At 38.8% G+C, this 17,804-nt stretch overlaps 1 protein-coding gene across 2 annotated transcripts in view; it reads right to left on the bottom strand.

The window, feature by feature from the left end:
* st6galnac5a (ST6 (alpha-N-acetyl-neuraminyl-2,3-beta-galactosyl-1,3)-N-acetylgalactosaminide alpha-2,6-sialyltransferase 5a) overlaps positions 1-17,804 on the bottom strand; it is a 67,308-nt gene that overhangs the window by 3,544 nt on the left and 45,960 nt on the right. For both annotated transcript variants that reach the window (XM_011486046.4, XM_020710697.3), the window contains exon 4: positions 5,163-5,270. In XM_011486046.4, the coding sequence (XP_011484348.1) occupies positions 5,163-5,270 (108 nt within the window). The remainder of the gene's footprint in view (positions 1-5,162; positions 5,271-17,804) is intronic.

Below are 17,804 nucleotides of genomic sequence, written 5' to 3'. Positions count from 1 at the left end.
CTTTGGTTGAGTTTGCTTTAACTAAGTAAAAAAATACTTAATTAATCTAGATTTTTGTTCAAGGTCAAAGTAACTCCACCTTTTTTTCTTCGGTTAATTAGACTCCTAGTGGATAAAGTTCATTTAAAGCGATCAAATGTTCAAACTGTGAGACTTGTTAGAGGAGCACATTAGCATGGCATCTAACAACTACCTTTCTTGATTTATCCACACTGATAAAAGACACGTCTTTCTTCTTTGCTTTTAGCAAAAAATCTAATGAGGTAGAGATTGACAGGTGAAGACAACACTGTAGTTAGATACGTGTGATGAAGAGGATTCAAGTGGGATGAAGAGAGCGTGTTGAAGATGAAGATATCTCTGACACATTCCGCTATGTGTTCTTATTTTTAGATGAACTTGTTGTCTTCCATTGGACAATACATAAAAGTGATCAGCTGAAGTTGACGTGTTCTCCCTACCATGACAAAGGTGGATAAAGGTGGAGAGATTTCATGTAATCCATGGTCACCAGTGAAGATCACAAATCATTGAAGAAAAAAGGTTCAGAGCACTGTCTAGAGCAGGGGTCGGGAACCTATGGCTCGCGAGCCATATATGGCTCTTTTGATGGTCACATGTGGCTCGCAGACAAATCTTTAATTATACTTTTTTTTTTCATTAGACCAGTCCTCGGCGCGATGCGATGCCAGAGGCGCGCAGTAGTAGCGGTGCTTGGAGAGAGAAATCTGCGCCAGCACTTTCAGTTTACTATTATCTATTATTTCACAGAGTTTGTGCCAGCGGAAAACCTGTGAATTGCCGTGCCTAAAACTGTGCGCTCCCGTCTCTGAGAAAGAGCGCGCAGATGCGGGGACGGGATGTGTGAGGAAGAAAGCAGAGGGTGGGGTTGAGGGGTTGTGGGGACAGGCAGCAGGTGAATCGCGCAGGGATTGTAAAAACGTAAAACCCGCTGCCCGTCACTCACTGCAGCGTGTGAGTGTGTGTTTGGCTCCCCGTCTGCATGTGAGCAGTCTTTGTCACATCTACAGAACATTCAGACCTACGATCACGTTTAAAGTCTCAACGCCTGCATGAAGCAGAAACTCACCATGTATCAACCAGACTAGACAATCAGTAGAACTACCACGAGAAATACTCATCATTTATTAGCAACAGAATAACAATGTTATTAAAAAGAATCCACAGACTTATTGTAATTTAAAAATGTTGAAATTACATCAAATGCACACATTCATTTGTATATTTAGTTTTAAACAAATTGTCGCGGACTGAGTTGGATGGCTGTTGGGCCGCGTTAAAAGTTCTGGAGTTCATGGAACGCATCAAGCCGAGATCTGATTGGCTCTCAGTTCTGTCGCTCAGCCTGTTGTTAGGTAATTTGGACCAATGGGGTTCAGCTATGGGCCAAATAAGGGAAATGGGAGGGCTGGAGCGGGAGCAGGGGAATATAAAGTTGGGAGAAGCGCTCTCATCTCGCTGGAGAGATTCAGAAGTTGCTGAATTAGTTGTACGGCGTTTGTTGCGGTCTATAGTAACCAGAATAAAGAACCTTAAAAGAGGTTAAGTCTCCGTGCCTCACTGTGGGAAAGGGACACTACATTATTGTATGGCTCTTTCGAAATTACATTTCAAAATATGTGGCGTTTATGGCTCTCTTCGCAAAAAAGGTTCCCGACCCCTGGTCTAGTGGGTCTAGATGACCCAACTCCCAATGTTAAAGTGCTTAGGATAGCACAAGGGTTACACATTTGGAAAGCTCGTGTGAATGTGTGTTGTTTTATGGTTGTACTGATGGATTGGATTTAGAGAAAACGCTGTTAACTCTACAAAAACAGCTTCAGTATCTGATTGGTTGTTTGATCAGTGAAATCCCCCAGATTACATACAGATAACCTCAAAACTTGGGGAAAAAAATTGTCACTTTTAAAAATGCACACTCTATCTTTCTAAGAGAAAGAGTGGATCAATGACTGAGACACAAAGTCCTCTGAATTGGGAAACACTGTGATGTGTTCACATGTTTGTCCAAAAAGTCAACATTGGCAAAAGCAGACATCAAGAAACCTTCTGCATCTTCAGACATGAAGGCCAGATGCTGGAGTCACAAAAGAGCTGCTTTTATTTGAAATTTGTTGCATCATTTAAAGCATTTAGTAATTAATCAGTGTTGGCCTTTGAAAAATAAATGCTCCATTTGAATGAAAGACATCTGCTGAAACGTTTGAAGAAATGTTTTTAATATTGGAGACAGATTTCAGATTTCTGGACTTTAGTCGACTTTGCTGAAGTCGACTCTGCGTTATTCTTAAATCAATCAAAAGCTTTGGTCGTGATTTTGCTATTTTAAAGGTTTGTTGTGTGTACTCATAGGGTAAAATCTTGTAGGATGTGCCAATACAATACCTGACTAATGACATCCTCGGACAAAAGGACTGCAGTATTTCAGTCCCTCCCACATCCACCACAGTGTCTGCCATTTCTTTTATAGTCAGGTTTCCCCCTGCAGCTCTCCACAGCCGGAAACATTTACAAAGTTCTCTCAGAGGAGCAAAGAGCAGCCCTTTTAAACTTGAACACGCTTTCTAAAGCTCCATTTGTTTTTCAGAGCGGCTCCTAGCTAACAGCACGTTAACAGTCTTTATTTTATGGACTGAAGAACACACAAACCGAGAGGTTTCCTGCATTCAAAGAAAGGTTTATAGATGACTGAAACTTTAGTAATATATAAGTACATCTGAATTGACATTTCCCTTGGATTAATGACCTTTGCAGACTATATTTTACCCGCATTTTTTTATTACATTCAATCTTTTCATGGCTGTCACTTTCCTGTGACGTTATGACACGCTGGAGCAGAGATTTTCAAATCTGTCAAGGTTAATTTAAAGCTGTTGACTTAGATTTGTTCCTTTTACTGTGAAAAAAAGAGGAGTTTCAAGCATCATTTTATGCCCTGCAGTTACTAGCTTGCCCAATCCTTGCCGCCCTCTTTTGACCCACCCTTACTGGCTAAGCAGCTGTTACACGCCCCTCACTCGCCCCTTTTGCCATTATGGTTAAAGCTGCTTGTGACAAATTCATTGAAAAAAATGACCCACATCTTTTTTTAAATGGCAGTTTTTCAGTTGGTTTTATCTCCATAGAAACCATTTAATGTTGTCGTCACCTGGCGGTGACGATCAGGTTTGTGTAATTTTTAGAAGAATCGCCAAAAGGAAACTTTTGGATTTTCTTGGCAACTAAGGCTATTTGTCAACCACGCCCACATTCCGTTCATGATGTTTGTTCTATCGTTTTGTTCAGCTTGAGCCAACCACCCATGTACCAAACGGTCATCGTAGTTTTCTGGTAAAAAATGTGTGAGCAACAGGGAAACGGCACATTTGTAAGCTCGCCATGCTAGCGCCGCTCCAGAACCTTTTTTCCAACATTTTTCCTAAGTATCTTATAAATGATGCTGGAGGAAATAGATTGAATTCCCTAGGTGGAGTTTAAATTTGTAGAGCATTCCAAAGGGGATTTTTTTTAATTCAAGATGGCAGCCTCTTCCAAGGTCAAAGGTCAACAAAACTTGGGTTGTGGTTGTAGATCTAATCAGGTGGCCTGTGTGGGAATTTCTATGAAGATCGCTTGAATAAAAGTTTTCTTTTCCCATATTGTGTGAAACTGTGATCACTTCTAAACCACATGGGGCCCACTTGGCCTTGCTGGGTGGGTATTGAGAATGTGAAGGGGGTCAAATTTCTGCTTCAACTCGCAATACGAAAGAAGAATTGCGAGAACTACCTTGTTCTCTCCGTCCAGGAGGGGCTGCTGTGGGACAGAACAATCAAAAATGGATATTTGGAGCCAATTCCATCACACAGAGAAAATTCAAGGCTGCTCAATGGTGCTGCTTTGAAATCCAGATTGTGCTCACCATCTGACCGCAGACCCGCACACGTACGTGTGCATGTCTGCTGGGATGAGTGGACACAGTGGGGCTATCTTCTCTGACAAAGACATCCACGTCAAATATGGATGTCTTTTGAGATCGGTTCATGCACTGATGCTAGCAAATCCACATTTCAAAGTTGACTGTTTAAGTAAATGATGCGTCAGACAGCCACTACCTACATTTTCTGCATTTTCCACGACATTTAAGTCTTTTTGGATACATACAGAATTCATACGTGTTTCTTGCGTTTGTCATTTGTCGAAGGTTTCGGCCGATGGGTCTTTTTCATTCGTTTTTGGGCTGTTCAAAATTTTTTGCTTGGTTGATAATTGCAAAGTTTATGCGTATTTCTTGTAGTTTATATATAATTATTAAGTAAACCTTACACAATTCTGTCATTTTTGCGAGATGCATACACACATTTGTGGCTTCCCACAACCGTTCCACGTATGCTTAACAGACTTTTCACGCATGTACCACCGATATATACGTTTCAAATCACGTATAAGGGGCACATTTCATATTAAAATTACGTCATTAATGCACAAACTACTAATGAATGGCATATAAACAGTGAAATAATCCTGCACTGTTCCACGTTGATTAACATGTTCTTTACGTGGTTTATTCATACTTCTTCTGTGGTTTTAACGCGGTTCATTCCTGATACATCTTCGAAAGTTTCACGTAAAGACCACAGCTTTTCTCACTTTTTTCACATATGTATATATTCACGTATGACTATTTTCATCCGTGCAATTTGCGCAAAATGTAGGCAGTGGAAAAAAGCTTTAAAAGCTGAGCCTGCTTTGTGTGTCAGTCAGTTGGACTGGGTGTTTTTTTTACTGCACTGCAGCGAATAAAAAATTAAAAGACCTGTTGTTTGGATGCCTCAGAAAGCAAAAGTGCAAAAGAAACTAAAGCTGACAGGTGGGGAATGAAAGCAGACTATAAAATACAAAAAAAAGGTAGAAAAAACCCCCACAATCACCATCTTTTTCTAAACACACAATTTATGTATTCCACCAACACCTCCTGCCACACTGAAACTTTATTATCAGGGTCCTGAATATATTTACAGTTTTAATCTTCCTTATCGGGCGCCTGTCCTGCTGTGAATGTTGAAGCAGCCGCACACGCAGCTCTGCCTGAGAAAATCTCTTCAGCCGGGGCTCGTTCCCTTCGCTGGTGTTGTCATTTACATTCAGCCCCACTGTCTCACCTGCAGAAGTCGGGAGCCACCATGCCGTAAACATTGATCCTATCGCACAGCTCCAGGGCGATGGTCATGGTGAACCAGCCCGTGCTCAGCCAGGAGTTCGATATCCTCCTGAGGAGATGCGTAAAGAGGGAGAAACATGACAATTAGATGGGTTTTTCATGCAAGAAAGGCCAGAGCTGATTTATCCTTCTACGTATGATTAACAAGGATAGATAGTCAGAATATTTCACATCCATTTATTTCACAAGAATAAAGATTTGTCTTGGTCCACAGGTCGATTTTCCTGACTGTAAGATCACCCACGTGCCCTCACTGCTTCATTAAAAAACAGATCCATCCTTTGTATTGACTGATAAAAATGAGCCCCATCAAATAATCAAACCCTTCATCAAGAAGTGGTCTGCATGAAATCAAATGGCCCCTGCTGCAAAGTGGCAGAGGGAGGAGAAGCAATCACAGTTTTTCAGATGTGATGAGGGACGTAGGAAGAGATATTTACATGGCACTAAGAGATCTCTCTAGGGCGTGGGTGTGGACTTTGACAGCTGAAAACATGTCAGATTCAGGATTCACAGCTGCATTCAAAACCTTAAGGGTTAAACTGATAAATGCAGGAAAAGAAAACATGATTTTAATGTTCTATGATTGACTGAACATGTGTGCATAGGAAGCGGAATGCAGTGTTTCAACTTCCACACAGCTTGACTTTAGTTTTATTGTGGAAGAACACAAATTCCTTTTAGCATTTTAGGCCGAGAGCAAATCTGAGCAACTCAAGGCAAAGTATCTTTATTTCTAAATTCATACATACAGTACAGGTAATCCATAGTGCAGAAAGCTTTGGTGGCAATGAAATAACAAGTTGCACGTATTGCATGCAAAGAAACAACAGTTAAGTTTGTGATTTTAGGTTCTTACGGCCACCAGGACTGTTGCCTACAAAATGTTGTTTTAGAACTTTACAATCGATGGATCCGTGACGGGTAAAAAGGGAAAAGATATGTTACTTTCTAAAAGTTATATGAGAAATTAAACCAAAAAAAAGTTTAAAAAAGCAAAAGGTGTTATGGGTAAACTTATATACATCACTCATTATTTCATAAACAGATTAGAGGATTCAAGGTTTTCTTTATTGGCCATGTATGCATCAGCTTTCATTGAAGTCTGTTGGAATTCTTGTGCAAGGCTCTAAGTCACAGTATAGATTGAGGAATCAGAAAGGAATCAGGATCAAGAAGTATTTACACCAGAAAAGCAATAAATCCTTCGCTACTATTCCCGTCTTGTTGTTTTATTTATTTATTATTATTTTGTATTTGTATTTCTTTGGCTTTTTGAATCTTGTTAATAAAAAATATGTATAAATACTGAAACAGACTTTTTTTTTTCTTTTTCTCTTTTTCAGAACCGAAATACTCATAGGGCCAAACTTCAAAACGTGTTCTTACTGCTGTAAACATGTTGATGTTGAGCTGCTAGAACAGCTCACTTTAACCCTTTCTGTTTTCTTAGAACTTCTATGAGGTTTGACCGAAAATAAGCTAAAGAAAAAGTTCATATGGACAGAAAGTTTCCCTCCACCTTTTTTTCAAGTGGTTATTAGTGACAATGAATCTACAGCCAGACATACAATTCAGGTATGGAGGTATGGCTCTGTACAGCATTTATTGGATCTTAATGATTTTGAATAACTTGTTTTATTTATTAGTCAGACATCCTATGACGAGTTAATCAAAATAACATATGACTCCCACCTTTACACACTTGGCTGAATGCAAACACTACTTTCATAAGGGGAAAAACAGCCGCTTTTACAGAGTTTAAGCCACTTTAACTGCACTGTCAGCTTTAGTTAAACCACAGTTTGGCAATCACAAAAGCATTCACTAGTGAACTATTACAGAAATTACAAATGGGGAATCAGACACGTATCAGATTAAGCAATCACTAAGTGCTGTTTATAAGGTCCACATGTAAAAGAAATTCAAATACAAAATGGTGATAAATATCTATTTTGGCTTTGTGATGATCTATTCAGAGGTTTATATTTGTTTACTATAGTTAAAATATTTATTCTAATAAATTGAGAAGAGAGCCTTTTGACTCGTATAAATAAATATAAATATTTTAATCAACCCATTCAGTAAATTTAAAACTGATCAATCAAATCCAACAACTGACTTTAACCATGAGTTTTTACCCATGGTCCATCAGGGTCCCTAATGATGCTCACTCAGTCACCCGGTATGTATGTTACATTTGTACATTTAGGGTTTTTTTTTTTTTATGATCTTGTTACACCATGAATGATGACAATAATGCAGTCCTTTCCATTCCATTCCATTTTAAGGCCATTCCATTTATTATTTTTGTCCTTCCAAAATCTAAATTTTTGTTAGTTTTTCATGTAAAAACTCATACATTAAGATTTAATCGATTCAGTTTTATTCACTAGTTATGAGAAAACAGTTTTTGTATTTAGAGTCATGATTGTAGAAAAAATTAACAGTTTTTTTGTTTATTTGTGTTGAATTAGACATTAAACTGAATTATGAATTCATAGATGCACTTTGCTGCTGTACTTAAGAACATTTCACAACAAAAACTACAGCATTAAAAACTGCAAAACGTAGCTCAATTGAAGGTTAAAAAATTATCTGTTATGAAATTTTATGTATGAATAGAACCAGTCAAAGATGTTTTATTTTTGTCCTGATGTTAATCTGAATAATGAAGATGGTGTCCATATTAGATAGATAAATGCTCCAGTTTCAGTTGAATAAAAGTAATTAAGTTAAAATAAAACATGAAAACTGAGACTCTAATAGATCTGAATAAATGAGCATTTTTATGTCTTAATATCAGGTTGTTTACTGTATCTGAAGATATATAAAGAAAAATGAACCAAACCGAGAAATAGAATATTTCTTTGTTTTATATTGAAATAATGCCTCCTGAAATAACTGCGGCAGTGATGTTTGTTGTGTTTATTCACAGCACACTAATCACATTCATTACATTCTGTGCACCTCTCAAAGACACGATATTGTGGGGGGAAAATTGCAGGAAATCCTGGAAAAATCACAGCACAAAGCCGAGGAATTTGTTTACAGAATGAGATTGTGCAAAGACTCCCCGGAGCCAAAATAGCTGAAATGATTTTGGCAATAAGCCACCAAACTAATTTCCTTTAGAGTGACCAGCCCGATTTAGAAAAACAGACGGCTGTGTCTGGCCCAGACGTTCAGGAGGATGGAACGCCTGCCAGAACGCCACGAAAGAGAAATGGCTCAACAATGACTGCAGGGAGACCTACATTCACCATAAAGTAACCCTAAATGACCACAAAATGACAGTAAAAAGATGATTAAATATGCATTAATAACTGGAAGGGGTACAGAATTACCCCATATAAGATTAGATGGTATAAATGGACCACAATGAGCTACAGAGTCTGAAATAGGAAGAGAGGGAGCCAGAGAACGACCGCAAAAAGCCAAATCAAAGGCCGCATCGTGGCATGGAACTACAAACAAATGTAACACAACCAAAGACAAATCTGCTAATGGGGTATAATTATAAATACCCCACACAAAATACCACAAATAATGAGTTTATATAATACAAAAGGGGAAAATCCAAGATTATAAGCTGGAAGAAAAAAAACACACAGATGACTAGAAAAAGCACAGAACTCAAACACAACGCTGCAAAATGACGCAAACATCTGCAACCCACAGAGTGACATGCTCAAAGACACAAATCGTCTACAAAAGCAGGGCTGTAGGAGTAAAAGGAGGCCTCTGACATTTGAGCTGTCTGTCCTTTGAGCCCAGCTCCTTCTTCTCAGCTGGTTAAACTGGGTTGTGGTTCCCAACAGTACCAACACTTTTCACTGACTCCAATGTCATAGCTCAGACACAAACACAAGGCGACCTGAATTGCTTTTGGCTCTTGGGTTTCTCCAAAAAAAGAGAGATTTTTTTAAAACAATGTGACAAAGGAAGTGTCAGGAGGCGGGCCTTAAAGCTGCTGCTGCTTATCTCCCGGCCGCCTCGTCACCTCGCTGCTTCTCAGAGGTACTTACAGTTTCTCTTCCCACAAACACAAACCTCCACTAAAGCTGAGGCTTAAACACTGAAAGGCACTGAAACAAAGCCTGAGCTCTGATATGAGAAGCCCTGAAACAAACAGCCAGGTTGCTTCATCTGCCGCTGACACATCTGCAACAGAAGCCTCACTTGGTTCTAAAGCATTTTCTCACTGGTTTTGAGAAATAAACATCAGGACAGAATCCTGCAAAAGACTTGCTTTAAATGTTTCCTTGAATGGTTTTCTTCATGGAGGTGAGAGCGGATGATGAAGTTCCTCCATGGAGCCACTAGGTGTTCAGCCCGTGTCATACAGCCTACATTTTGACTGAAAATTGGTAAATATATATGTGGAATATTCAGAAAGGTTGTGGTCTTTACGTGACTGTTTCACAAATGTATCACAAATGAACTATCTAAAAACCACAGAAGAAGTATGAACAAGATTTACGTAACAAATGCGTGTAAACTACCTAAAATATGCATGTAAACCGCGTAATTCTCAGCCAGAGAAAAATCTTGAACAGCTCAAAACTGAATTCATGTAAAGTCCCGTCGGCCGATACCCTGGTATATCACGCATGTATCACTAAAGATTGAAATATCATAGGTGGAAAATGAGCAAAATATACACGGCCACTACGTATTACATGCCCATGGATTACATGAAATCTTTCTTCCTTTATCCACCTTTGTCATGGTAGGGAGAACACGTCAATGTAAGGATAGGGGGGGTCATCTAAGATAGCACAAGGGTTACATAAGTGGAAGATGACCCTAACCCTCTTTTTAAAACATGCATTCATTGAGCAATAGAGGCTTTATTTAGTCCTTCCTACATAAAACCTTATTTAAATAAACAGGAACTATCTATAAACCGCCAGTTGATTCCCTCTAAATTTAGACCAAACCATTTCTTCCCCATGCCTGCTTGTTTCATTCTTAAGAAATCGCAAAGACATTACGCTGTCTTTTGAAGGCAGTTTGGCTGTAATGACTGAATGGAGTTCCTATTTGCAAGTGGAAGGTCATCAAATAAAAGAAAGAAACTTGTGTCTACTGTCCAAAAAGAGCATGTACTAAACTACAAACAGGTCCACACCAGAAAATTATGATTTCAATTATACTATTAAAACCTTTGTGTGTGCTTATTTGCAATGTACCATTTAATCCAGAACTCCTCTTAATTTAGCATCGCCTTGAACAGAAAAACATTGACTATAATTGCGTAGTAAGTGAGCATCATCTAATGCTTTCCTTTATGTTTTAAACTCAGAGTTCAGGTTTTTTTTTTGTAACAGTCCACCAGATCATTCATTTTTTCTTGGGATTGAACCCTAGTTAATGTTTTCTGCAGCTTTTACAGTAAAATGATGCAGGAATCACATCATCATAATATTCAATAAGGATGAAATGTGTTTATATTTGCTACATTCTATGCACATTTTCATGCACCTTTTCAAACTGATTCCCCAGTTTTGGGAATGAAGATGTTTTTTAAACCCTTTGAGGAAATCCACAACAACTTTATTTTTTTATGAAATGTAGATATAATCAATTACAAAATGTTATGCAATTTGGAAAGTTTTTGTTCACAATAATGTTGACATGAGTGTTCACAAAAAAAGCCCCTTTTGGACCTAATGTCTCTAATTTGATCCGAACATTTTTAACATGGTGTTATTGTATTATAAAGAATTAATTTTAAAAACATTTTGCATTCTTTCAATACAGCAAGTAGTTATTTATAAAAACAAATTACTATAGTTCAGTTATCCTCACCATAACATCGTTAAATGTTTTCCCGCCAAAAGTGTTTTTGAGGTTTCACGGAAGCAGCCATTTTTAAGTAAGCAAAAAAGCTATTCTACTGCTCCTAGTGGAATGATGATGAACTACAGTGCAGAAAACATGGACCAAATTACAAATGATGGGTTTTAAGGAAAGTTTGGATCACGCTCATGAGACGGGGTCTCAGAAATGTGTGGATCCAATTTGATTTGAATGGCTATTTTGGGTTTAAACTGCCCGGTACCAAAAATCATTCATACCCAATGCAATAACCCTGTACAACAACTCACAATGCAAAAGATAACCTTTGCACATTGTTATTATCTATTTATTTAGTTTTTTTCTATTTTGCACATTTCTTTTGCACATCTTTTTACCTGCACTGTTCTGTAAATACCTTTTTAAATTATACTACTACTTTGATGTTTGCATTTATGCTACATTTTCTTTGTTCTTGTTTTTTTATTTCATTCTAATTCTTTTTTCCCTCTGCTGTCAGTTGCTATGGTGACAAACAAATTTCCCACGTGTGGGATCAATAAAGTATTTCTGATTCTGATTCTGATTAAATGTAAAGAAAATGTAATAGAAGCTTTTTTTTGAAGTATGGCCCTGTGGGAGAGTGAAATCTTTCCTGCTCAGAGCAAATTTGTCAAAAATATTAAAGGACCTCATAAATAAAATAGAAAAATTAACTTAAAAATTTCCTCCAAAAAAAAAGAAAAAGAAAGAACCATCGTCCACTGAATGAAGTGGAGCCAAACAATCATATTAACAGAATAACGGTGACACAGTTTGTCCAACTTTTATCTTTGTTAGCTTATGTTTGGGCGGCAGCTAAAGTGATGTCATCGCGCCGCAGACTTCTCATTTTCCTTTAATGAAGAAGTCAGGTTATCTGGAAACTGTTGATTTGTTGTGATATGTAAACAAAGCCTCTGGGGTGTCGCATCCTACAAAACACACAAATACAAAATTCCCTCTTGCAAATTAAAAACATCAAAGCATGGCGTTATGCCATAAAGCAATCAGTGACGGTTGCATGTAAGCCTCACTCAGGAGACGTGCACCTAATCTCGCTTGTGAAGTCATCCTCATTTCTTTGTTTATGAACATGCCGATGAATAATGCGGTGTGAAATGTCAAGTTCTCAGCTTCAGCTGCTGCCTTTTGAAGGGATTTGAAGGAAGCAGGGAGGGGGAGGGGTCTGGATAACTTAAGTCTTTTCTATCAGGAGACACTATTTTTTGTATTATTCCAGGAAAATTATTTGATTACTTACTGAACCCCATGAAGAGAATGGTTCTACAGGTCGTGCTCTGATTCCTTTTCATTTTCATTCTAAGGATTTTCTTGCTGCTGCTTGGGATGAAGGTCACACAAAGGTGTCCCTCAGGTGTGATCAGGGCGAGCAGCAGCATCTGTTGAGCATTTTTATGCTGTGAAGTCGCAGCTGATTCACCTAAGTGTGTTTTTAAGTGCAGGAACATAACGAGTTTGAGGTTTACAGCAGACAAGTTCAGCCTGAGTTACTGCACTGATTGCAGGTGGTCCAGGGTTGATTACCAATTTGAGATTTTATTCTGGCCCCATATGTACTTGACCTCCACAGCACTTCCTGCCTGTTTACAGCTTCTGCTCCATCACTGATTCACACTACAGGGACTCATAGCAGCTTTATGAAGGTGATTTTTACCCATGACATTTCCCCACCCAGTTCAATATGATCTTTTTATTTTATGTCTCCACTTTTAGACCATAAATCGCTCATCTGTCCCTCCGTATTATGACTAACAAGGAAGGTGAACATCCATGAGAAACTAAACTCCACCCTCCATGAGATTTAACCCATCAGGTCCATTGACTATATGTGAAAAACTGGACTGAGTGACCCCTCCCCCCTGGTGTTCCAAACAGGAAGTGGCTCCAAGAAGCCAAAATACCATAGACGTCTATAGAGAAATAAACAGCTGTTACTCTGTCATTCTAGTTGTCAGAAGAACATAAAAATCCTCATTTCTTCCATGATTTTTTTTATTTTTTTTTACAAGTTATACAAATTATTAACTGACCAATCAGATGCCTGAATAAAAGTATGTGGCCTGACAGTGAACGTTCAAAACGTTTGAGTGACAAATTCTTAGAGTCTGTGTGGTAGGGGTGTGGACTTTTAACAAGCTCACGCCTGATTGGTGAAAGTGGTTGCCATACTCTGCTCACAGATGTTGTCTGGTTCCAACACGGTGGTATTTAAATGGACTTCATTTAGTTGGAGCTGGAAGTAAACCATTTTGTATGGGTGGCGTCTCCCTTGCTTAGTCCAGTTCTCATATACCAGTGGTATACAGTATGATTGTCGTGATGCCTTTAACCCTTGTGCTATCCTAGGCATTTTAACATTGGGAGTTGGGTCATCTAGACCCACTAGACAGTGCTCTGAACCTTTTTTCTTCAATGATTTGTGATCTTCACTGGTGTCCATGGATTACATGAAATCTTTCCACCTTTATCCACCTTTGTCATGGTAGGGAGAACACGTCAATGTAAGGCTGGGGTCATCTAAGATAGCACAAGGGTTAACACCGTCTGGTAGTGCAAGCAAGCAGGAGGAAGGGAGCAGCGTGAACGCGCGGAGGGGGCGTGTCTGCAGCTGTGACCACCGACCAGAGTCTGTTATGGGATGAGTACTTGAATTGAATTTACTTGAATTTACTTGAATTTACTTGAATTTTTTCTACTACCACCTGGGGGGTATTCCAGAAAGCAGGTTATGTTAGCTCCCACGGTAAGTTTGAGGCTAAGGAAGTTGATAACCTCAGCTTTCGATTGCAGAAATGGAGGTATGTTACAGGATATGTTAAGTTGCCATAGTAACTCATGCTCTGAACATAACCGGGTCTGGAGCAGGTTTAGTTGAAGGTTAGTTTGTTTTCAGAGAAGTGAAGCAGCATGGCGTGTCCATTTGAAGATGATTTAGTGGATGAAGAAGCTCAGATAATACTTTTTCCACCATGAGAGGGTGATAAGACAACATATGGATGTTGGAAAGATAAACTTTTTTACTTTGATCTAACTTGATTATTTGATTCAGTTAAGATAAATCTTTTTTTGTGTGAAGTCAGCTTAAAAATAACACATAGTTTTCAGACAGTTATTTTACTTTCATTCAAATTAATTCAATAAAGTTGGTGTAACTTTGGTGCTGCTGTTAGATCGGCACCGCAAGGGATTGTGGGATACCAATCCCTTTGCTTGTCTGGACGGATTTGGGTTTAAGTGTGGCTTTTTGACCAAATGTGTTTAGTTGTTTAGCTGTTTTACTGTGTTTTGCCATGTTTTGCAGAGTTATTTTGTCCTACTATGCTGACGTCTCTGCACCATGAGTGAGAGGGAGGGAGAGGATGCTGAGTTTATATAGCACACCTACCATCATTGATTGTAATGATAATGACGGAAAAATTCTTTAATGAATTTTTGCACTCTCTGCATTTTTTTCCCGTCCTTTTTGTTGTTATAAAAAATGAGCATATCTGCCGGCTCAAACTTAGACATATGAGAGTTCAAGAAATATAATTAATTAAGATGGAAAAAATATTAATTGAATTGGAGTAATTTGACATTTAGTTAGATAAATACGTAAATTTGAGTTGTATAAATTTACAACTCAAATTGCTGCAGACTGCAGAAAAACATAAACTCTCCTAAAACCAGTGTTAAAAATGTCCCAAACTTTAAGTAAACATCTTTTGAAGACATGTTTCCGGTTCCGGGTTACACAGCAGGACGCGTGGCGTGCCTCTCTGCGATTACAACTATCTTCAAATTACTTAAAAGGTTGATTTTCCCCCAAAAAAAGAGATGACCATGCCCCCGAAGAAAACCCAGGAATATGAAGACCTCAAAAAGACTCTTGACATTATTCAAGAAACGCTGAAAAGTTTTATGGAACAAGTGTCGGCTAAGCTAACGCCACTTTGGGAAATGATGGAAGAGTTCCGAAGATTTCGGGCTCAAAACGAGCAGCGAGAAAACCGGGTCGAGATTCTGGAGAAAAGACTGGACGATGTGGAACAACAAGTAAGGATGAATAATGTCATTCTCACTGGAGTACCAATCAAGCCTCGAGCGAAACTGACAGCAGGAGCCAGCACTGCTAATGCTAGCGTAGCTAGCAGTGCTAATACGGAGATCGGTGCAGAGTCTCTGGAGCAGCAAATACATTCATTTCTCACATCTAAAGGGATTTCCCTGGATCTCAATACCATCAAGACCTGCCACCTGCTCCCCAGGAGAAAGGAGACGGATAAACTGGCGATCCTCATCAGGTTTGTGAATCACAAACACAAGCTAGATTTGATGACCCAAAGGAAACACCTGAAAGGTTCGGCTGCTTATCTGAACGACCATCTGACCAGAAGGAATGCTGAAATCTCAAAACATGCACGGCTTCTCAGGAAGCGTAAGCAGATTGAGAACACTTGGGTTAAAGGCTGCAGGATTTACGTCAAACCGCTCGGTCCAGAGGACCGGTCCAAGGTTCTGGTGGTGAACACCATGAAAGACTTTGAAAAGTGTTTAATCATGGTCGTCTGAAACAACATGGAGTAATAAACCGAAGAGCCAAATAATTTCAAGAAATATGACACCTGGATTCCTCACTTTCTCTGTATGTCTGATGTAACCTGATGCAGCAGCATCAGGTTACTCAGCATCAGCAGAGTTCTGACCTGCAGACAACTTGACCTCAACTTTCACCGCAGCTGATATCAGCTGAAGAAGGATATGGACCTGAATCTAATGTCTGCAGACATAACATCGAAGAGAACTATAAACTGTTTAAACACAGAAGAACAGCTGTAATCAGTAAAAGAAGAAATACCAACCTTGGACAATCGACGGTTATGGACCCTTTTTATTTTCCCCCTACAGCATAACTTTATTATATAAAAAAAAATAAAAATACAAAAAAATATTTAAAAAAGTAAAACAAATGATTAATCACTTATTGAAAATTGTTAAATTGATTGACTTTTAATGATATTTAATAATATTGATTTCAGGCAGATTTCAGCCAGAGTTCAGGCTTAAAGTCAGGGTAGTTTAAACATGCTTCCTGGAATACCCCCCTGATGACGACCCTGACGAAGGCGGGAGATATTCCACCGAAACATGTTGGTACTTTTAACAAAAACAAACCAGTGTGTGATAGCAAAATAATCCAAGAACTCAGTATCATTTATAGATACAATGAACTCTACTGAATCACTGTTATGGGATGGAAAATTTTTCTAAAAAAGACAGTCAGTGGTAATCTCATAGGGGTTACATGAACGCCCCAAAAAAAGCATTTTTTTTCCTCAAAAAGCCACACTTAAACCCAAATCCGTCCAGACTAAAACCACCCGTTTTCGCGTAAAATTAATTAAATTTGCGTTAGGATGCCCCTACTATGCTGTCAACTGTCTGCTATGATGACCGTATGTTAATCTGTCTGTGTAGAACATGCTGGGGGGGGGGGGGGGGGGGGGTGTTGTACGCAGGAGAAAACAACAAACAGGTAGAGAGGCAGGGGCGGGGCTTAAACTCACCACTTATGATTCCAGACCCGCAACAAACTAACAGCTGCTTCTTAATAAAAAACAGCTGTCATCCATAAAATTAATGTAATTTATTGGGTTGACCGCATTAAAAAATAAATAAATAGAAAGGAGTCTGCATCAAAGTGAATTTATTTCCATCATCTCATTTATCAGAACTCTGTGTGTTTGACAGACAGAAAAGTCTATTCAAGGTTGTGGAAAATGGACAAAAGATCAAAGGAAACATCACGCTCATAGATAATTAAATTAACTAATTAAACACATATCCTGACAGCATTTTGAATCAACACAAGTATTGCCAAAGAACTTTCGCGATATTTCGGCGAAACAATTTTTTTCTAACACCTCTAGTGTTGCAGCTCCCTCTGCCTTCATCTTGGTGGGAAACTGATCCAAATGGCTCTTTACAGGTACAGGTTGCTGACCCCTGTCATATGCAATCAATGGTCCCAGACGCTGGGCCTTGCAGAGCCAGACCCGGATCCCAACTTGATGCAAAACTAATATCACATGAAGCGGCTCCACACTCGCAGCGCTAGCTAAGTTATAAACCCAAAGCTAAAAGTTAAAAAACGCCAAACTTAAAGAAGAGCCTTCAACTTAAGAGAAACAAAAAGCTGCTTTTTACAAACTTCCTCATCGTATGGATTCATGGAGACATAATATGCGACTGACTCGAATGTTTCCCATTATCTCACAATAAAGATGCAGACACTACGAAACTAAACACTACAAAATACCAGTTTTATTTTGCTTTATTTATCCGTCACACTTTAAAAGTTGGATGCGGCTGAAGTTACCAGAGAGCTGAGTCAACTGGACTTCTTTTTGTAGATTTGAAATGTTTTCCTCCTGATCTTAGAATCTTCTTCAGACATCAGACCCCTGTTTCTTTTCCTTCAGCGCCTCTTTTGTTGAATTAACTCTTAGTTTCAGTTCAGGAGGGAGATCCCTTCTTTACCTCTAAGGCTAAACTGAAAATGACCCTTTTTAGTTGTGGAAAGCACAACTAAAAAGGAACATTTTAGTTGTGCTTTCCACAGAGCCGAGTCTCACTTTCTTATTAATGCAAACTCAAAGTGTGAGACACATTTTGTGAGAGACAAATCACACCTTTATCATCATTACAGCTGAGAAAACTGCTGACACTCTGTGAGTCC

The sequence above is a fragment of the Oryzias latipes genome, chromosome 17 (genome assembly GCF_053564925.1).
Source record: "Oryzias latipes strain Hd-rR chromosome 17, Olatipes_Hd-rR_3.1".
Classification (NCBI taxonomy): Eukaryota; Metazoa; Chordata; class Actinopteri; order Beloniformes; family Adrianichthyidae; genus Oryzias; species Oryzias latipes.
The sequence above is the reverse complement of the archived record's forward strand: the minus strand, read 5'-3'. Positions and strand labels throughout refer to the sequence as shown.